Here is a 23,295-nt window from a genome sequence, read left to right as displayed (position 1 = left end):
AGGCAATGAGAGAGCTGTGTTTATGAGATGGACATGAGAACATGGGGGGCAGAAATCCATGTAGGCATCCCTTGGGAATCCTCTGAGGCTAAGACTACCTAAGGCTTACCAGACAGCAGCTGATATAAATCTGAGATGAGAACATAGATACTAGAAGTAAAGCAGTGTGGCGAAGATGTTGAAAACACAACCCGTCCTGAGTGTAGAGATCACATTAACACTGTTTTAATACCTCAGGCATATAGCTAAGACACACACACACACCCAAAAAAAAAAAAAAAAAAAAGCCACACCTTAGGAGTAAAGACCACACCTTAGAGTAAGGCTGACTCTAGACCTGCCCTAACAAATCCAAAACCCAAGCCATGACAAGATCCCTGAAGGAGACAGAACTTGGATGTTGGGTTCTGCCAATTTTTGAGACTTTCTACAGATTCACCCCAACAAAGCATAAAACAAAGATTACACAGTTCAAGAGGATTAGTCAATATTTGAATTGCTCACTAGGACATAAATCAACATTTTCTTCAAAAGAAAACAGAATTCAAAGTCTCTTCAACATGACAAGCACAGAATTCAGTATATATTCTGTAATACCTAGATATGCAAAGAAACAGGAAACTATGATCCATAGGTAAGATGACATAATCTAAGTATTTATGTACTTAAGAAAAGCTTCAGATGCATGTGGTAAAAACTGACACGTCTGAAAGGAGAAATGGACAAATCCACAATTTTAGTTGAAGTCTTTAGTACTTGATAGAACATGTAGGCAGAAAATCATTAATGATATAGATGACCTGAACCATACTATCAGCCAGCTAGATCTAACTGATATCTGTAGAACACTCCATCCTGTAAAAGCAGAAAATATTCTTCTCAAGTGCACATGGAATGTTCACTGAGATAAACAATATTCTGGACCATGAAAAGAAAAAGCTTTTTACAATTTCAAAGGAAACATATAAAATATGTTCTTGAGCCATAGTAGAATTAAAGTATAGAAATCGATAACAGAAATACATCTGGAAAATCCACAAATATTTGAAAATTAAAGAACCTACTTTTAAACAATCTATGGATGAAAGAGTAAGTTTTAAGGAAAATTAAAAACTATTTTGAACTAAATAAAAATGAAAATGCAAGGTATCAGTATTTGTGAACTACAGCTGACCCTTGAACAACATGTACTTTTTAGATACTACATATAAATGATATAATACAGTATTTTTCTTTCTCTTTCTGGCTTATTTCACTTAGTATGATAATCTCTAGGTTAATCCATGCTGCTGCAAATGGTATTATTTCATTCTTTTTAATGACTGAGTAGTATTCCATTGTATATATACCACAACTTCTTTATTCAATCATCTGTTGATGGACATTTAGGTTGCTTCCATGTCTTGGCTATTGTAAATAGTGCTGCTATGAACATTAGGGTATATGTATCCTTTTGAATTAGAGTTTGCTCTGGATATATTCCCAGGAGTGGGATTGCTGGATCATATGGTAAATCTCTTTTTAGTTTTTTTAAGGATTCTCCACATTGTTTTCCATAGTGGCTGCACCAAACTACATTCCCACCAATAGTGTAGGAGGGTTCCCTTTTCTCCATATCCTCTCCAGCATTTATCATTTGTGGACATTTTAATGATGGCTGTTCTGACAAGTGTGAGATGATCCTCATTGTAGTTTTAATTTGTACTTCTCTGATAATTAGTGATATTGAGCATTTTTTCGTGTGCCTATTGGACATCTGTATGTCTTCATTGGAGAAATGTCTGCTTAGGTCTTCCACCCATTTTTTGATTGAGTTGTTTGTTTTCTTGTCCAACCCATTTTAAAATCTCATCAAAAAAAATAAAATAAAATACTTAGGAATAACTTAGGAATAAATTTGACCAAGGAAGTGAAAGACTTATATACAGAGAACTATAAAACATTGATTAAGAAAATTAAAGTTGATTTAAAGAAATGGAAAGATATCTCATGCTCCTGAATTGGCAGAATTAATATTGTTAAAATGTCCATACTACCAAAAGCAATCTACAGATTAAATGTAATTCCTATCAGAGTACTCAGGACATTTTTCACAGAACTAGAACAAATAATCCTAAAAGTTATATGGTATCACAAAAGACCTAGAATTGCCAAAGCAATATTGAAGAAAAAAGAACAAAGCTGGAGGAATAACCCTCCCAGGCTTCAGACAATACTACAGAGCTACAGTAATCAAAACAGTGTGATACTGGCACAAAAACAGACATATGGATCAATGCAACAGAATAGAGAGCCCAGAAATAAGCCCACAGACTTAACAGTCAATTAATCTTTGACAAAGGAGGCAAGAACATACAATGGAGAAAAGACAGTCTCTTTGGCAAATGGTGTTGGGAAAACTGGACAGTTGCATGTGAATCACTGAAATTAGAACAAACACTCCCTCACACCATTTATAAAAATAAACTGAAAATGGCTTAAAGACTTGAACATAAGACAGGGCACCATAAACCTCCTAGAAGAAAACATAGGCAAAACATTCTCTGATATAAATGCAAAAATAAACAAATGGGACTTAATTAAACTTATAAGCCTTTGCACAACAAACTATAAACAAAACGAAAAGGCAACCTACAAAATGGGAGAAAATATTTATAAACGATGTGACTGACAAGGGATTAATTTCCAGAAGGTACATCACTGTTGATCCCAAAGACTTTAAAAGGTTAGTGCAGGAATAGTATGAACAAAGATATGCCTATAAATTTGACACCTTAAATGAGAGTCAATTCCTTGAAAGGCATAAACTACCAAAACTTACTCGAAAAGAAGTAGATAACCTTAATAAGACCTATAACTATGAAAAAAAATCAACTAGACCTCTAAATAGTAGCAACAGTTACAAATGAAATTAAAACTAAAAGTGGCATTCACAGTAACATCAAAAAATATAAAATAGAGTAAATGTAATGAAAGATACGTAAATCTTCTATGTGAAAATTATAGAACATTGCTTATATGTGAAATAACATTAAGGAATATCTAAATAAACAGGGCATACCTAATTCATTGATTGAGAGGTTGAATATTTCTAAAAATATGCATTCATCCCAAACTGATCTATAAATTTAATGCTCTTATCAGTTACAAGTCCCAGCAGCCTTTTTACATGTGTAGAAACTTGACATGCTGATTACAAAATTTATTTGGAAATTTAAAGGACCAAGATACCCAAAACAATTTTGGAAAAAGAACAACAAAGCTGGAAGACCTACAATAGCTAATTTTAAGATAGCAATTAACACAGTGTTAAATGCATAACAATGGACACGTAAATCAGTGGACTACAACAGAGTCCAGAAATAGAACCACACATATCTAGTCAATTGATTTTTGAAAAGGCTAATGTAATTCAGTGGGGGAAAGGTAAGTCTTTTCAACTAATGGTGCTAGATAAATTCATATTCATATGGAAAAAAAAATGAAATGTGGCCCTTACCTCATACCATAAATATATAACTTGCCATGAATCTTAGACCAAATGTAAAAACTTAAGCTATCAAAGTTCAAAAATAAAAACTTACAGGAAAATCTTCATGGCTTTGAGTTAGGAAAAGATTTCTCAGATAGAAAAGCATTTACTGTTAAAAAATGATTAACTGTACTTGACTGAAATTAAAATCTGTTAAAAGACACCATTTAGAACATAAAAAGGCAAGATATTGTGTGAAAGAAAATACTCACAGTACACAGCTCTGACAAAGAATGTGTACCCAGAACATATAAAAAACTTCACAACACAGTAATTAGATAAAAAATTTAAAAATGGACAAAAACTTGAATAGACATTTCACACAAAGAATTAAATGAACAAATATATATATATGAATATATGAAAAATATTCAACCTTATTAGTTACTAGGGAAATCCAATATAAAACTACAGTGACATACAATTCCACTCTCAGTAGAATGGCCATAATTAAAAGGAATAACAATAATAACTTTTGGTGAAGTTGTAAAGCAATTGGATCTCTCATTCATTCTGAATAAAATGAAATTGGTACAGTCATCTTAGAAAGCAATTTGCCAGTTTATTATAATGTTAAACATACACTTGTGACTCAGAATTCTATTCCTACATATTTTTCCAAAGGAAATGAAAGTATGACCACAAGAGTCTCATGTATATGAATGTTCATAGAAGCTTTATTCATGTTAAAAAATTGGAAACAACCCAAATGTTCATCTGCAGCTGAATGTATAAACAAAGTGTGATTGATATAGGGTTGTCAGATGAAATGTAGGACTTTCAGTAAAATTTGAATTTCAGATTAACATTGAATAATTTTTAGTATAAGTATATCCCAAATATTGTATGAACTATGCTTATGCTACAAAATTTCATTATTTATCTGAAAATCAAAATTAACTGATTTCCATGGGTTTTTGTTTTTGCTAAATCTGGCAACCCAAGATAGATTTACACCGTGAATAAATAAGAGTGAATTATTGATAGCATACAAAATGGATGACACTCAAAAATACTATGCTAGGTAAAAGAAAACAGACCAAAACTGTACATACTGCAATTATATCAAGACTGCAAGATACAAGATTAATGTACATAAGTCAGTTACTTTTCTATATGCCAACAATGAACAAGTGCAATTTGACATTAGAAACGTAATATCATTTATATTAACACTCCAGAAAATGAAACACTTAAATATAAATCTAACAAGATGTGTACAGATCTGTGTAAAGAAAACAATAAAACTCTGATGAATAAAATAAAAAAATTAAATAAATGGAGAAATATTCCATGTTCATGAAAAAGAAGACTCAATATTGTCAAGACATCCATTCTTCCCAACTTGATCTATAGATTCCATGCAATCCCAGTCAAAATCCCAGCAAGGTATTTTGTGTATATCAATAAACTGATTCTAAAGTTTATGTGGAGAGGCAAAGATCCGGAATGTCCAACACAACATTGAAGGAGAACAAAGTTAAGAACTATACTATCCAGCTTCAAGACTTACTATAAAGCTACAGTAATGAAGACAGTGCCATACTGGTGAAAGAAAAACAAATAGATTGATGGAACAGAATACATAGCCCAGAATTAGACCCATGTAAATATAGTCAACTTATCTATGACAAAGTAGCAAAAGCAATACAATAGAGCAAAGCAGTCTTTTTAACAAACAAATGGTGCTGAAACAACTGGATATCCACATGTAAAAAAAATGAATGTAGACACAGACCTTACATCCTTCACAAAAATTAACTCAAAATGGATCATAGACCTTAATTAAAATGCAAAACTATTAAAGTCCTAACATAGGAGAAAACCTAGATGATTTGGATGTGACGGTGATTTTCTAGATACAAAACCAAAGGCACGAGCCATGAAGGAAGTCATTGATAAGCTGGTTCACTAAAGTTGAGAACTTTGGCTTTGTGGAAGACAACATCTAAAGAACGAGAAGATAAGCTACAGACTGGGAAAAAATGTTTGCAAAAGACACATCTGATAAAGGATTGTTAACCAAAAATATATAATAAGAACTCTTAAAATTCAACAATAAGAAAATAACCTGATTAAGTATAAGCCAAAGACCTTAACAGACACCTCACCAAAGAAGATATAAAGATGGCAAATAAGCATGTGAAAAGATACTCTGCATTATATGTCATCGGGGAAATGCAAGTTAAAGCAACAGTGAGATGCCATTACATTCCTATTAGAATGGCTGAAATCTAGAACACCAACACCACCAAATGCTGGGGAGGATACAGAGCATCGTTGATGGTGGGGACAGTCATTTTGGAAAATGGCTTGGCAGTTTCTTACGAAACTGACCATATTCTTACCAAATTATCCAGAAATCATGTTCCTTGGTATTTACCCAAAAGAGTTGAAAACTTATGTCCATGCAAAACCTGCACACAGATGTTTATAGCAGCTTTATTCATAATTGCTTGGAAGCAATGAAGATGTCCTTCAATAGGTGAATAGATAAGTGAGTTTTGATGCATCCAAATTTTATGCAGCACTAAAAAGAAATGAACTATCAAACCATGAAAAGATATGGAGAAACCTTAAATGCATATTACTAAGTGAAGATGCCAATCTGAAAAGGCTATATAGTGTTTGATTCCAACTTTACCGATATTCTTGAAAAGGCAAAACTAAGGAGACAGTAAAGATTAGTGTTTGCCAGGGTTTGGCAGCAGAGGTGGAGGGATGAATAGGCAGAGCACAGAGGACTTTTAGGACAGTGAATGACTTTTAGGACTCTGTATGATACTATAATGACAGATCCATGTCATTTTACATTTGTTTAACTCAGAATGTATAGCACCAAGAGTGAATCATAAAGTAAACTATGGACTTTGGGTGATTATGATGCTTCAGTGTAGGTTTATCACTTGTAACAAACACTCTGGTGAGGGATATTGACAATGGAGGAGGCTACGCATGTGAGGAGGTAGGGGCGTATATGGGAAATCTCTGAACCTTCCTCTCAATTTTGCTGTGAACCTAAAACTTCTCTAAAAAATTATTTTTTTTAAAAAAAAGGGTATATTGTATGATTTTATTTAAATGAAGTTCTAGAACTAGTGAAATTAATTTATAGTGATAAAAGTCAAATCAGTGGTATCCTGAGGCAGAATGTGGGTTTTGAGTGGAAAGGATCATCTTTAGAAAACTTTCTAGGGTGATGGAAATGTTCTGTATCTTTATTGGAGTGATAATAACATGGGTATACTCATTTGTAAAACTCATAGAACTGTTCTTTTGAAATGTGTGCATTTTATTGCAAATAAGTTACTCCTCAATAAGGTGAATATATATATATAATTGAAAAGTCAAGTTTTAGAAATTAAAGATTTAAAAAGAGTATTTAAATTTAAATTCTTAAAGAAATGAACTTTGGATCAGGGACGTAACTCAATAGAATATTACTAACTATGCTTCTTTAGTTCTAGAAATTATCTCCAACCTCAAATCTCTAATAACATCTGCCTTATTAAAGATGCATATATGAAAAAAAGTAAAATAAGACCTAAAAAGTCTCCCAAGATTAAAAACAGTTTTGAGAAGAAGTTTGTTTTTGCAGTAATTTTTTCATACTTTTTTTCAGAGTATACAGGAAGGAAATTGGGGATACTATATTAAATTGCTAATAAGCATTTCAAATAATAGTAAAGTATTTGCATTACAGTGTTTCTTTTAAAAATACCAATGCCTTCTAAAATATCTCTAAAAATATCTCTAAAACTTTGAAATTTGGTTCAAATTATTATTAATCGCCCTTAAAATTCTTGATTCTCCTATTTTCTCATTCCTTTTAGTCCTAGCCAATTTTTTTTTATGTTCTCTCTTCATTAGACTCTTTTTTTAAAAACAGTTGTTTGTTTTTACAAAGAACAAAATCATAGGTTGAAGTAGTGATTAAGCTGGCATTAAAACGTAACTGTGAGTGCCATTTCCTGTTCTAATCATCTGATCGTGGTGCCTTCTTCTGTGCTCTTTCATATTTTTCATTAGAAATTTAATACTTTGGTAGGGGAAAAGGGAGCTCAAATGAGTGGAGGGCAGAAACAGAGAATCGCAATTGCTCGAGCTTTAGTTCGAAACCCGAAGATTCTAATCTTAGATGAGGCTACATCTGCCCTAGATACAGAAAGTGAATCACTAGTTCAAGCTGCACTGGAGAAGGTAAGTGAGTAGACACATTTATTATTTTCATATTCTTGGTTCAGCATTGTTTTTAAATATAAGAAACTATGGCTACATAATAGATTGTTTATTAATTTCAGAGACCTCCTTATGGTACAGATGCAAGGTATTCATCCTTGTAAAAACTTATGTGATGGTTATAGGAATTGATTTGGAGAAAAGAGGATGACGTACTTGGTGTTAAAAATATATATGAGGCTCATATTTAAACAGTCATCCTATACATACCTCCATTCCAACAGATCTATACTTTCTTCCTCAGAGTAACCCCATACCTCTACCACCATCACAACTATAACCATATCCCATCCTTTGACTCTTCTGTACACACCTGTGGGATTCTCTTCTCTGACCACTTTTCCTCTTTAGGGCAACCCCAGAGTACTCTTTTAATTTAATTTCACTTCAAGTGGAGAAGCATACTGTGTGGTTTGCCTTGACCTTGAACCATCCTCCTTCAACAGTCCTGAGCCCTCAGACCTCACATTGACTTCCTGCTCACTGCAAGCTGCTGCACATGCTTCATGTCCACAATACAGCCATGGCCCTCTACCAAACTGCACTGCATCTGGGAGAGTCATGTGGTGATATGAAAAACTATGGAATTCCTTTTTGAATGGCCAAACCCTTTTAAATCATGGCCTTCAAACCCTTCAGAAGGCTTAATGGCACATATTACTTTGAGCTTGTTTGAAAATGTATCAAGTGTTTTTCTCTCTAAGAAAATTATAGGTTTATCTTATTAAACACTGATTTTGTGTGGCCACAAATGGTTACTGGCAGCCAGAGTACCCCACTGCTTACTGAAAAATCTGTTAGTTACTATTGTCAACTTATAAATCAGATTGTATAAATTTTCACCCTTTTTTCCATCCCATAATAAGAGTGCCACATATTGCTCATGATGTTTCTTATTTCCATAAAATAATAAGTGATACAAAAATTCATCTTTATTGTGGACACTTTGCCAAATTTCCTTCATTTTTGTGGAGAAGAAACAATAATTCCCTCAAAAGTATGGCTAATGCTTTATTAATTTTTTTATACTTAATAACAGGGCTCTATAGAGAACACTCAAATTGTGTTTATTAATAGTGATGTTTACTTTCTTAGGGCTTGAGCATACTGAAAAATGATTACACTAAACTGTCTCTTAAATTACATTGATTGTTTTTCTAGTTTTATTGAGATGTAATTGACATTCATATATAAGATTTAAAATATTATAATAGGCTCTAGAGTTGTTTAGAGTTTAAAGGTGCCCATTGTCTTTTGTTAATCACTTCAGGCAATCAAAACTTCTTCATACTTTTAAAATAAATATTTGCTTAGTGACATAATAAACTTAGAAATTTTTTTCTACTGATTAAAATGAAATGTCGTAAGTGTAAGAGAATGTAAAATGTTTGTAAGCTATTATTCCACATATATAACTTATTTTTATTTAATATTTTTAATTCATTTACTGCTATTGTTTTCCAGTTTTTAAAGAGGTTACAATACATCCCTTTGTACATGGTAGAGATGTATAGGTGTGAAGCTGCTTTAAGTAGGTTTTGCTGGTCTTTTGTGGAGTGAGGGTAACTGGTAACAAATGAGGTGACAAGTAGCACAGTAAATGGATTAATTATGTACAGCTCAGTATATAATTGACTTGTGGTGAAGAGGAGAGTTAAGATACAGGCAAAGTAATGAACACTCCAGTGCCATAAGAGTTCTCTACACATACCACATAGATGGTGGTTATGGAATCAAGTCTTTAAAGAGGCCCCCACCTAAGGAAGGTAGGACATCCAGCAGGTCTCATTTCTGCTCGTCTAAGAACTCTCAGACCCTGCAGCATGATAACGGCCTAGCCCACAGGAAAAAAGAAAAAGGAATTAGGAACTTTTTAGTTTTTTTTTTTCTTTTCCTTTTCCTTTTCCTTTTTCCTTTCTTTATTCCTTTTTTTACCATTTGTAGCAACCCTATAATAGTTGAAAAGAGAAAGGGGATTTCTGCAAGAGAATTTTCTTGGCTGGAATTTAGCCAGGGGAACAAAAGTAACACAGAGAATATCTCATCCCAAAAGCAACATGTGACATTTTATATGCTTGCTTAATCAAGTTCACATTTGAAAGGCTTGGTGTTAAATTATAGTCCACTAACTTCTTTTAGAATAATGCTTCTCTCCCTTTGATAGATCAAGGTCCCATAGAGAATCTACGACAGTGAAAAATAAACCACTATAACTCTTCAGAATAATCTACAAATGCACCTGTACACAAAGATTTATATATAATATTGAGAGATTCATAGACCCCCTGAACTGTTCATAAGTCATTATTTTAGGTTTAATAAAGGAACAAGTGGACAATAATAACTAACCCTTACAAGAACTCAGTGATATGAACATTTAATCTCCTATTTTACATATGTGCACAGTGAAGCACAGAGAGGTTGAGTAACAGCTAGGAAGCAGTGAAGCCAGAACCTGTACCCAGTCAGTGGGCCCTCTAGCTCATTGACATAACTACCGTGGTGTAGTCCATCAAGATTTTAAATCTGCTAGGGACTGAAACTAAATTTGAAATCAGATCATTCTCCAAAACTAGCCTTTTATTAAGCATAGACTGACTTACATGATCCAGCAATTCCACTTTTGGATATATAGCCAAAAAATAATTGACAGGAGGAACTCAAACAGATATGTGTATACCAATGTTCACAGCATCATTCATAATACCCAAAAGGTAGAAATAATGCAATTAGCCATTGACAGATGAATGGATGAACAAATTGTGATATATACTTATAATGGAATAGTACTCAGTCTTAAAAAGAAAAGGAAATTCTGACACAAACTACAACATGGATGACCCTAGAACACATATGCTAACTAAAATAAGACAGATACAAAAAGACAAATATTGTATAATTATACTTATATAAGATACCTAGAACAGTAAAATTCATAGACAGAAAGTTGAATAGAGGCTACCAGGGGCTGAGGGAAGCGGGGAATAGGGGATTATGATTTAAAGGGTACAGAGTTTCAGTATGGGATGGAGAAAAAGTTCTGGAGATGGATAGTGGTAATGGTTGCACAACAACGTGAGTATACTTAATTGTATACTTTAAAAGGTTAAAATTGATATAAAATTATGTTATTTTACAAGAAAGAAAAGCAATCTAATTCTGAGCATGGAAGAATAGTGACACAGAAGAAATTGGCCTCTCAGATCCAGGAAGATCTTGCCCTTAACAATGGCTGGAATGACAGCTCAGCAAATATGGCCAATATTTTATAATAACTTGAATGTGGAGTATAATCTTTAAAAATACTGAATCACTATGTTGTACAACTGAAACTAATATAATATTGTAAGTCAAGTATACTTCAACATAATAAAGGCCATGTATGAAAAACCCACAGCTAACATCATACTCATTGGGGGAAAGCTGAAAGCATTTCCTCTATGATTAGGAACAAGACAAGGATGCTCACTCTCACCACTTTTATTCAACATAATTTTCGAAGTCCTAGCCATAGAAATCAGAGAAGAGAAAGAAAGAAAAGGAATCCTAATTGGAAACAAAGAAGTAAAACTGTCACTGTTTGCAGATGACATGATATTATACATAGAAAACCCTAAAGAAGTGACTAGAAAACTACCAAAACTCATCAATGAATTTGGTAAAGTTGCAGGATACAAAATTAGTATACAGAAATCAGTTGTATGTCTATACACTAACAACAAAATAGCAGAAAAAGAAATTAAGGAAACAATACCATTTACCATTGCACCAAAAAGAATAAAATACCTACCCATGGAGACAAAAGACCTGTCTCTGAAAACTATAAGACACTGATGAAAGAAATTGAAGATGATATAAACAAATGGAAAGATATACCATGTTCTTGGACTGTAAGAATCAATACTGTTAAAATGGTCATACTACCAAAGGCAATATACAGATTCAGTGCAATCCCTATCAAATTACCAATGACATTTTTCACAGAGCTGGAACAAAATTGTTAAAATATGTATGGAAACACAAAAGACCCTGAATAGCCAAAACAGTTTTGAAAAAGAATGGAGCTGGGGGAATCACACTCCCTGGCTTCAGACTATACTACAAAGCTACAGTAATCAAAATAGTATGGTACTGGCACAAAAACAGACATGTAGATCAATGGAACAGGGTACAGATTCCAGAAATAAACCCACACACTTATGGTCAATTAATCTATGACAAAGGATGCAAGAATACACAATGGAGAAAAGACAGTCTCTTCAATAAGTGGTGCTGGGAAAACTGGACAGCTACCTGCAAACAACTGAAATTAGAACATTTTCTAACACCATATACAAAAATAAACTAAAAAATGCATTAAAGACTTAAATGTAAGACCAGATGCTATAAAACACCTAGAGGAAAGCTTAGGCAAAACACTCTTGGACATAAATCACAGCAATGTATTTTTTGAACCAGCTCCTAGGGTAATGGAAGTAAAAGCAAAAATAAACAAAGGGAACCTAATTAAACTCAAAAGCTTTTGCACAGCTAAGGATACCATCAACAAAATGAAAAGACGACCTACAGAATGGAAGAAAATATTTGCAAATGATGCAACCAACAAGGGACTAATTTCCAAAATAAACTAACAGCTCATACTCCTTAGTATCAAAAAACAAGAAACCCAATCAAAAAATGGGCAGAAGACCTAAATAGACATCTCTCCAAAAAAGACAGACAGATGACCAACAAGCACATGAAAAGATGCTCAGCATCACTTATTGTTAGAGAAATGCAAATCAAAACTACAATGAGATATCACCTCACACCAGTCAGAATGGACATCATTAAGAAGTCTACAAATGATAAATTCTGGAGAGAGTGTGGAGAAAAAGGAACCCTCCTACACTGTTGGTGGGAATATAAATTGGTGCTGCCACTACAGAGGACAGTATGGAGGTTCCTTAAAAAACTAAAAATCAACTTACCATGTGATCCAGTAATCCCACTCCTGGGCATATATCTGGAGAAAAATGTAATTCAAAAAGACACATACACCCCAGCATTCATAGCAGCACTATTTACAATAGCCAAAACATGGAAATAACCCAAATGTCCATCAACAGATGACTGGATAAAGAAGATGTGGTACAATTATATAATGGAATACTACTCATCCATAAAAAGAATAAAATAATGCCATTTGCAGCAACATGAATGGACCTGGAGATTGTCATTTTAAGTGAAATGAGCTAGAAAGAGAAAGAAAAATGCCGTGTGATATCACTTATATGTAGAATCTAAACAAAAGGGTAAAAATCAACTTATCTACAAAACAGAAACAGACTCACAGACATAGATACAAACTGATGGTTACCAGGGAGTAAAGATAGTAGGAAGGAATAAATTGAGAATTTGAAAATCGCACCTCTTGGAGAGTGATGGAAATGTTAGCTATCTTGATTGTGGTAGTGGTTTCATTAGCATATACGTCTATCAAAATTCATCAAATTGTACATTTGAAATATGTGTAGTTTACTGTACAGGAACCATACCACAATAAAGGCATTTAAAAAAAGAAAAATGAGCAAAAACCTCCATTCACAAGAGAGACTATCCACATTGTCAGTAACCGTGTAAGAAGTTGTTCAGCTTTATCAGTCATCAGGAAAATGCAAATAAAAGCCACACTATGATAGTATTTTCCTACTAGAAAAAGAAGTAACCAAGTGTTGGTGAGAATATAGAGTAACCATAACTCTCTTGCACTGTTGAGGAAACATAACCTGGGACAACCATTTTGAAAGCTGCTTGGCAGAATTTTAAAAAGCTGAGCAATTCCCCTCTTAGATACACAACTAATAGAATTGTGTACATATGTCCACCAAATAAACATGTATAGGAATCTTGTCATAATAGGAAAAACCCTGAGACTGCCCAAGTGCCAATCAGCAGTAGAGTGGAAAATAAATTGTGATATATTTGCACAATGGACTACTATTCAGCAATAAGAATGATCTACAACTATATACAACAAAATGGATGAACCTCAAAAACATGTTGAACAAAAAAGTATATACTGCATGATTCCATTTATATAAAAGAAAAAACTAAACGAAATTAATCTAAGCTGTTAGAGGTCAGGATAGTGGGTAATGTTGGTGTGGGTGAATGGCAACAGAGATTAGAAGAGAACCTGAAGCAGGTTTCTGGGGACTGGTATTGATCTGTTTCTTAATCTGGGTGCTGTGCATCTGGATGTATTTGGTTTGTAAAGGTGAACTGATCTTAACACTTACATGTACTTCTCCATTGTGTATATAATACTTGTTAAAAAGTTTAAAATATACTTTATCTTGAATCTGTACCCAACTAGTTAAGTAATATCACTGTTTTAGAGATGAAGAAAATGAGAAATAGTAAGCTTAAGTTTCTTAGTTACTTTTAGTTTCTAATAACCAGGCAGCTAGTAGGTGGCTCAGAGTAAATGGTCTTTAGTTTCTAAGATGTTATGTTTGTCTGTTTCTAAGATATTATGGTATTATAAATCCTCCCATTTGGAATCTAACTTCCTGCCTTTCTTTTTATTTTTATTTATGTTGGTTTTCCTAATTGATTAAAGTTTTCAAACTTCTATATCCAAAGGTAAGACTCTTTGATATTTAAATACTACTACTAGAGGTTTTCTTGAATATTTAGTTTGTTATTTCTGCTAATTTTACGTTTATTTTCTATGCTTATTATTTTATAGGCAAGCAAAGGTCGGACTACAATTATGGTAGCTCACCGACTTTCCACTATTCGAAGTGCAGATATGATTGTGACCATAAAAGATGGGATGGTAGTGGAAAAAGGAACACATGCTGAACTAATGGCAAAACAAGGTCTATATTATTCACTTGCAATGTCACAGGTAATGTTTATATGACATAATGTTTTATTTGCAGGGTTTTTAAAAACTTTTCAGAGAGCATGCCATGCTAGAAAACAGAAGTCCTGAATTATAATCTTAGGTTTCACAAAGAACCAAGATTTATTTATAGTTCCTCAGTGGAGAAATTCAGTGTATCTAAAATCCTCAATACTGTGCTAGATAATATGATGAAAGTTAAAGAACTAATTGAGACATAGCACCTAATATTTTTCAGGCACACTACAAATAGGCTTCAAAGCTTGTATGTGGCAGATCCAAAACAGTCTGATATACTCTATATATACTGTAATCTTTTCTTCAGAACACAGAGACACTTAACACACAATCTCTACTTAAAGGCTTAGCTATAGGGGCAAAATGCAAAGTCATGCATACAGATATTACAAGTTGTAGAAATAAGAAGCAAAATTGGTGGGAACATGAGGAAGTAGATTACCCATGGAAAGATCCATGAAGTCTTGAAGGCAAGGAAGTAGGAGGTGGAAAAGGAGGAGAAATCTAGATGGTATGGAGGTAAGAAGGAACTTAGTTTGAAACTAAACAGAAAGGAGACCAGCCTTCCATAAGTAACAATGAGTGTTGAGGGAATAATGGAAAAGAGTTGGATAATGAAAGTCAGATAATGGAAAAGTTGAGACTAATACAGTACCTGGCACACAGTAGCCACTCAAAAAATATCTGTGGAGTTAAAGGATGCACACACATGTCCATACCATGTACATATTACATTCTCACAGGTGGACTAGAAAGCTTATGTTAGGCAATCAGAGGAGGCATGATAATGATGGAGACACAAAGGCAAATTCCTGTTTTTTAGGATCTAAATTTCTGCAAACCATGTGACCTACCCTACTGAATTTCACATAGCTTTTTGTTAGGGCACCTTAGTTTACATGGTAGGAATTAGGCTCTAGCTATCTTCTTCATTCTGCCTTCTTCTCTTAGTCTGGAAGGCAGCATTCTTTCCAGGAGGTCTTCTACAGACAACTAATCTCAACTCTTCAGTTTTTTACTTCTTCAACTATCTGATTACATGTTTGATGTCAACATTATTATTTTACAAATTAGGAAATTCAGTAAGTTATGAGCCTCCATCTCATCAGACTTAAAATTTCAAACCCTAGCTTTCTTCACAATGCTATAGTGAAGAATTTGTAAATACATCCTATAAAGAAATGATAGTTTAAAAAAATTGAAAATGTAACTTTACATTGATTTGAAAACTGCTTGATTCCAATTTTGTTTCATTTTAGGCCACATTTCCTCTAAAGATAAAATATAGGTGTAATTTGTCAGTTAAATTTGCATGATTTTCATTCCATAGTATACTTAATAATTTACTAAGTTATTAAATTCAATATTTTCAAACAAATCATTGTAACAATAAAAAAACACAACTATAGTCAAACTAAACCCTATTTTGAGATTTGTAAAAACTACACTAAGATCTTTCTTTGAAGTAATACTTCTTTATTTTTTACTGTAACTAAACTAAAACTCCATTATAAGGTGTTAATAAAGAGTTTCACAATGTAAGGGAAACAAAAATGGAGTGTTTGTGGTAAAAGTGTATAAAAATTAAAAACACCTTATTCAAAATGGATTAGTACTCTCTGATTACTTAAAATAACATTCATTGTGATATAACAATATCATTTTAAATATTAATTTTTAGTGAACAACTCTGATATTCTGGATACTGTGTAATTAGCATAACATACATGATATCTACATAAATAGTAATATTTATAAAAAGCTGCACTTATTTGTCACTATGTCTGTAGTGTCCAAATGAATCAATTTATGACAATTCATGATTATCGTAAGTATTACAAAGTTAATGCTGCTAAGAAAATCAACCCCATGTTAGTAATGGGGAGACTGTGCATTTGTGAAGGTAAGGGGTATAGGGGAAATCTCTGTACCTTCTGCTCAGTTTTATTATGAACCTAAAACTGCTCTAAAAAAAATTAAGTATATTTTTTAAAATTTTTTAAAAGAAAAGAAAATCAGTACCAAAAAGCAACATAGCAGAATGGTTAAGGTTACAAGCTCTGGAGACACTTCAAGTTGAAATCCCTACTCAGCCATTTAATAGTTTTAGGACCTTGATAAGTTGTTTATTTTTTTTTTTTTGATAAGTTGTTTAAATTGTCTGTGCCTCAATTTTCTAATCTCTAGCATGGGAAAAATAATAGTAACCTATTAATGAATTACAATGAGTATTAAGTGAGTTCATTCATGTAAAGTGCTTAGAATTATTGTTGGCATAAAAAATGTTATTATATTACTATTTTTAACATTAGCATTTGTTATCTAATCAAACTTTTCAGAAAAGTTCAAACCATGATTATAAACTATAATCATGTATAGACTAATGTTGTAAAATTATCTATCTAGAATGTACAATTACTTATAAACATAGTGAGTCTGCAAGTTTCCTCTAGTGAGTTTCCATGTAAAAATGGAATAAAAACAGGTAGAGATATATACATACCAAAACTTCTCATCATTGTTCCTTTGTCTAGGAGCCTTCTCAGGTCTTTGACCTGTTAAAGCACCTCTTTAGAAAAATTTATTATGAGAAGAAATCAAATTTTATTTTAAACTTGCCACAAAGTAAGTAGCTCCTGGGGAAAAAAAAGCCAAATAAAAGATTTCCTTCTTGTTAGAGAAATTCATAGGGAAAAAAAGAAAGTGATAGCATAAAAGAATGTCTGATTAAAGATGTTAGGATAGTATAAGGCTGGTTAAAGTTCATGGGACTTTGAAATGACTGATTAGCAGTTGTTAATCTTAAAGAATCCCAGTTTCCCTGGGAAGCCTTCAGTGTGCATATTCTCCTTTGCACCTTAATCTAAGTTTGTCCATCTCCTCACTTCATTCTGATCTGGGCCCCCATCATCCTAACTAGGCTCTTCATTTCTGTCTTTACCTCTCCTCCCATCTCTTCATGAGGAAGTCACAGTTTACTCACAACACATTCAGATAAGCAGACATGTAAATCGGTTATATCACTAAAATTGGTCTCATTTCTTGGAGGAGCAAGAAAAACAAAAACTAACTTAGAGCAATCTGGTTTAGAATTAGAACCTCATTCTATCCTGTGATTTAAATAGTCTTTAAGATTCACTTGATGTCTTTGGCATTTCTTATTATTTTGGAGCTGGTCCCACCAATTTTTCTTTTTGATCAGTTTGAAATGAGCAGAGGTGGCAGGCCTGGAAAATGTTACTGTCTCCTAAGATCTTTCTCAGGCCCAGGACCAGCCTCACATTTAAGTGCTAGCTACATGTTATAAATTTACAAGCTCTAGAAAAGGCTAGGAAGAAGGGGTCAGAGACAGTATATTTGAGTCATCTTCCTCCAAAACTCCTTTTACTAAGACCTGTTCTTGCTAGTAGAATAACTGATTTAGATTAAGACATTGTTTTCTCCCGTTAATTATACAGGTATTTGGAAAAAAAGGCATAGTACGATATTGTCACTCACTAACATTATAGGATGAGTTGGACTTACTAGATATCTATCATCCTGAAAACTTCAGCAAGAACTGCACAAGAATCACCACTTTTTTTTTAATTGCGTTTTAGTCAGTTTACAATGTTGTGTCATTTTCCAGTGTAGAGCACAATTTTTCAGTTATACATGTACATACATATATGCATTGTCTCATTCTTTTTCGCTGTGAGCTGCCACAAGATCTTGTATATATTTCCCTGTGCTATACAGTATAATCTTGTTTATCTATTCTACATATGCCTATCAGTATCTACAGATTTCGAACTCCCAGTCTGTCCCTTCCCATTGCCATCCCCCATGAAGAATACACCACTTTCAATAACAGAGGCATGCTTAATAAAGTTCCTTTGAATTTTTAAGGCATTATTCTGGTGGTAACATGTATATTCTTCATTTAAGGATATTAAAAAAGCTGATGAAGAGATGGAAACAATGGCATATTCTACTGAAAAAAATACCAGTTCAATTCCTCTGTGCTCTATGAATAGCATCAAGTCAGACTTTGCTGACAAGTCTGAGGAATCCATCCAATGTAAAGAGGTAATGGTTCAACTGAGAACAAGTTTTGCCCACATGTTCTCCAGTGAATTTTGATACAATCCTTACAATATTTAGAATTTATTAAATGTAAAATGTTATTATAGCACTAGTTTATAGAATATGTCTTTCCTGAACTTTACTCTAACATCATTGTGACAGATGAAAAAAGTATATACTGTATGTTTCCATTTATATAGAACTCTAGAAAATGCAGAACAATCTATAGTGACAGAAAACATATCAGTTGTTATAGGGGAAGAGCACTGGCAGCTGAGTGGCGTGGGAGAAAGGGATTATATAAGGCAGGAGAAAACTTACAGGGATAGTGGATATGTTCATTACATTGACTGTGGTAGGGGAAGGGTGTAGCCCAAGTGGTAGAGTGCATGCTTTGCATTCACAAGGTCCTGGGTTCAATCTCAGTGCCTCCTCTGAAAAATAAATAAGTAAACCTAATTACCTCCCCCCAGAACCATTATGTTGACTGTGGTGCTGGTTTCGTAAGTATGCAGTTGTGTCTAAACTTGTCAAGTTGTACATTTTAAATATGTGCAGCTTGTTGTATGAAAGATTAAGTTTTAAATTTTAAGCTCTTTCCTATCTCTTTACAAAATACCTATAATTTCATGTATAATTTATGTCCCATTCTCTTAAAACATGCTATATAACCTGTAGCATATTTAGGTAGCACAGATTTTTCATGATTTTACTAAACTTTTTCATTTTGTTACTGTCTTATTTCATTTTATTCTTTTCTACCTTGATAACATTGTTTTAAGTACTACCCATTTTTTTCAATCTGTTGTGTACTTTTAGAGGCAAAAGTATAAATTATTCTATAGAATCAAGATAGCCCTCCAACATGTACTGGCTCTACATGTGATTTCCTGGCATTGTGTCCTGGGACATATTAAGCCTAGTTTCATTACAAATTGAGCTAATTTTGTAAAGAATTTGACAAAAAAGAAAATCTGTGTTCAGTGCTCCATGAAGAGTTGGAATGGAACTTTTAAAAATTAAAATTTAAAATTTAAAATATATATATTCTGTGGGACAGTCACTTAACTGAAAAGTGAGGCTGTTTATGAGGGTGATCTTCAGAAAACTTTAAAAACTAAGATAATAGATAGTCAAATTATTAAATAACCCAATATAATTTCAGCTTAGCCATTCTGAAAATAAACTTCAAGGACTTTGAATTTTAAAAGTTCTATTGTTTAAACAATAGAGCTTACATTATACTTGCCATACTAAGATTAAACCAAGAATTATAAACTACTTTCTAGTCTCTTCTGAGGACTTTCTCGGGTTATCAAGTTCATAAATGTTATTACTTCAAGAGTGAATGACATGAGTAAGTTTTAACATATGAAATGCCTAAAAGTTTGCTATCTACCTTTATATTCAAAATAATTACTCATCATAAAGCTATTCACAAGATTTTTTTAAGTTTCTGAAATAAATTCCCTGCATATTCCAGACAAGAGCGAAGAGAGATCATTACTGTGTTATTTGTCCTCTGATCATCATGACTGCTACCTGCCCATGGCATCCTCCAAGGATTCCAGGAAGGGCTGGCAGATATCAGAGCTTCTTGCAATGTTCATTCTTTGTATAAGACCTGATATTTTGTGTAACATTATCCTTCCTCTAATAGCATCAGCAACAACTAACATTATTGGGTACTTATTTTTGCAAACACTGACTTAATAATTCTGAAAACAATCCTATAAGATAGGAATTTTTATCTTCCTTGGAAACTCAGAAAGATGAGTAAACTGAGGCTTGGTGATTATAAGCATACTCTGATATTGTGGCATTTTACTTATAAATGGGAACTCCCAAACCAGCTTTTAACCAAGATGTTAAAAAAATGTTTCCATAAATTAGTCACAGAAGTGCAAAACTCAAGCTTAAAATGTGACTAAAACTTTTACCTTCTGTCTCTGCTTAGTTTCTACCTAGATTCTGTCCTATGCTAGAGCATGATATTCCATCTTAAATCTATTCAATACTGGCTAACTTCTCCATTAGGTTCCATTATGCTCTCAAACTGGGGTTCTAACCAAGATTTTTTATTTATAGACAAGTCTTCCTGAAGTTTCTCTATTAAAAATTTTTAAATTAAACAAACCTGAATGGTCTTCTGTGGTTCTGGGGACATTGGCTTCTATTCTAAATGGAACTGTTCATCCAGTATTTTCTATCATCTTTGCAAAAATCGTAACTGTAAGTAAAACTAACCTGATAATCTCTTTAACAAATTTAAAGTGTAACCTGAGAGAACAGGTCTGTTGTACTTTGACCCAGCAAGGGGAAAATTGGAACATGTAGTGTGTCACCCCTAGTGTGGAATCCACGATAGAAAGGTTAACTAATGTTCTCAGGGGATAAGCCACCCTCTATTGTGAAGTGTTTGTCTGGGCCTTGTTGACTGGGCAATCAGTAAAGAAATTGCTTTGTTTTCTAATTTTGACTCTAGTGCTGTATCAGCATTCTAAAGCACTGAAGCAATAAAATAGACAAATACAACTACTCTTCTTTCAACCGGTTTGAACAATGGCCATTTTTTATTACCAGTCAACTCAGAGGAAATAACAAGAGTTTGGGATTGTTCTGGGAGACCTAGGAGAGTTGACGGATTCAGTGATCTTATTAGAGCCATGTTGTCTTCAGTCTCCTGGACTGTTACTACACTGTGTCAGCATAGATGTCAATATATGTATAATTATTAATTTTAGAAACAATTTCCAGGGACATGTTTAAAGGTCTCATACTGCAGGTAGTACTTTAATAGAGGAATATTAAGAAACCTGAGTTATTAGAAGTTATTAGAAATAATAATTCAATTAGAAAACTAATTTCAGTTTCTTTTAAAATATACTGAGTTAGAGGACTCATTTGTCTGATGCCGTACTTATATAGCTTAAGTGAGAAAATTAGCAGTGAGGGTTTTTTTGTGTGTGATGAATGTAGAGGATAGAACGAATAATGGTGCATTTTTTCCCAGAAATGTGTGCAAATTATTATGTTGAAATTTATTTTTAAAATCCTGCTGGATAGACGTTTTAGTGTTTTCACTTTCTTTTATGTTTTTCCTCCAACCACCTGATAAAAAATCTGTTCTTTTCCAGATGTTTGAAAATGATGATAAAACCACATTAAAACATGATGCAGAAATATATTCCATTATATTTGTCATTTTGGGTGTTATTTGCTTTGTCAGTTATTTCATTCAGGTAAGCTTTTAATGAATTAAACAAATTTGTACATGATTACTTTTTTATGTCATCCTATTTAAGTTAAAAATAGTAACTAATTATAATGACTAAACAAAATATAAATAAGTAAATGTAGTATCCAAATGTTACAAAGAGATAGAGAAGAGAGTTAAGAATAAATGTAGGTTTTTTGTTTGTTTGTTTTCCAGGGATTGTTTTATGGCAGAGCAGGGGAAATTTTAACCATGAGATTAAGACACTTGGCATTTAAAGCCATGTTATATCAGGTCAGTATTTAGTTGATTTTTTTCTAATTTTGTTTGAAATGTGTTTTTAAATATTCTAGCTTTTAGTTTTTCTTCAAGTCGATTTCTTGACATAATCTTTCCTTTGATCATATAAAAGCATTCTTTCTGTGTCCCAAGCAGCATCTGACGTCAGAATTCTTGTAGTATATTTTTCTAGTAGAAGCAAGTCCAAAATTGTTATGTTCAAAAATGCAACTGATCGAAAATAGGATTTAGAGTCCACTCCTTGTCGCTTGCATTTATCTTTACAAATCTTTCTATTAATGTATAATGTAGTGTTCTAGGATCAGAATGGAGGACTAATTAAATCTAAAAGGGAGAGTTAAGAGCTACGGTATCTTGAGGAACATGTTTTAAAAGGAGGAGTTAATTTCTGTAGTTCTTATCCATGTGCACAGCTTAAGTGTTTTCACTGCACACTTCTTAAAGCAACCAATCTCTCTGCTCTCATCAGAAGAGTCTTGAATTCAGATAACATCAGTCTAGCTGGCAGGTTGGCCTGCCACACACAGATAAACATTCACACCTGTGAAATAACTAAAGCTAGGTGGATCAAATAGTAACCTGGAAAAGTAAGTCTTGGGGGCAAATGGCAGGAATGTCTCAGGTTGGTACCTCTAAAATTCCTTCAGGAGGCTGAGGTATATTGGGTTACCCTGAAAGCCAGTAATCATTTGGAGCCCTTTGCCACACTTTCTGTCATCAGAACTCACCGTGTAGGAGCAAATAGATTCCCGCCAGGGTCATTTCTTTTCAAAAATAGTTACTGTCACTCCAGCCCAGTCATCAAAACCAGTTTTTACATCTTGTGACTTTTAGCAGTAGTGTTCAAAGGACTGCTGAGTAACAAAACTCCTCTGCCTTTATGTGCTCTTAGGGAACTGCAAGATACAAAATGAAGCAAATGGGAGGTTTCCCCTAGCAACTTGATGCTCTGAAGCATTTGATGACTAACACCTTCTCTCAAAAAGGTCCTATCAGAGACACTCCTTAATCCAGAAAAACAAAAATCTACTT

The 23,295-nt window shown here is 33.4% G+C and overlaps 1 protein-coding gene across 1 annotated transcript in view; it reads left to right on the top strand.

Moving 5' to 3' along the window:
• The window catches only part of ABCB5 (ATP binding cassette subfamily B member 5), an 87,598-nt gene that overhangs the window by 24,679 nt on the left and 39,624 nt on the right, over window positions 1–23,295 (top strand). Inside the window, exons 13-18 of the mRNA XM_010967185.3 lie at window positions 7,562–7,732; window positions 14,505–14,666; window positions 18,609–18,749; window positions 20,835–20,978; window positions 21,884–21,988; window positions 22,180–22,257. Coding sequence (XP_010965487.2) covers window positions 7,562–7,732; window positions 14,505–14,666; window positions 18,609–18,749; window positions 20,835–20,978; window positions 21,884–21,988; window positions 22,180–22,257 — 801 coding nt within the window. The remainder of the gene's footprint in view (window positions 1–7,561; window positions 7,733–14,504; window positions 14,667–18,608; window positions 18,750–20,834; window positions 20,979–21,883; window positions 21,989–22,179; window positions 22,258–23,295) is intronic.

The sequence above is a fragment of the Camelus bactrianus genome, chromosome 7 (assembly GCF_048773025.1).
Source record: "Camelus bactrianus isolate YW-2024 breed Bactrian camel chromosome 7, ASM4877302v1, whole genome shotgun sequence".
In the NCBI taxonomy this organism is placed as follows: domain Eukaryota; kingdom Metazoa; phylum Chordata; class Mammalia; order Artiodactyla; family Camelidae; genus Camelus; species Camelus bactrianus.
The sequence above is the reverse complement of the archived record's forward strand: the minus strand, read 5'-3'. Positions and strand labels throughout refer to the sequence as shown.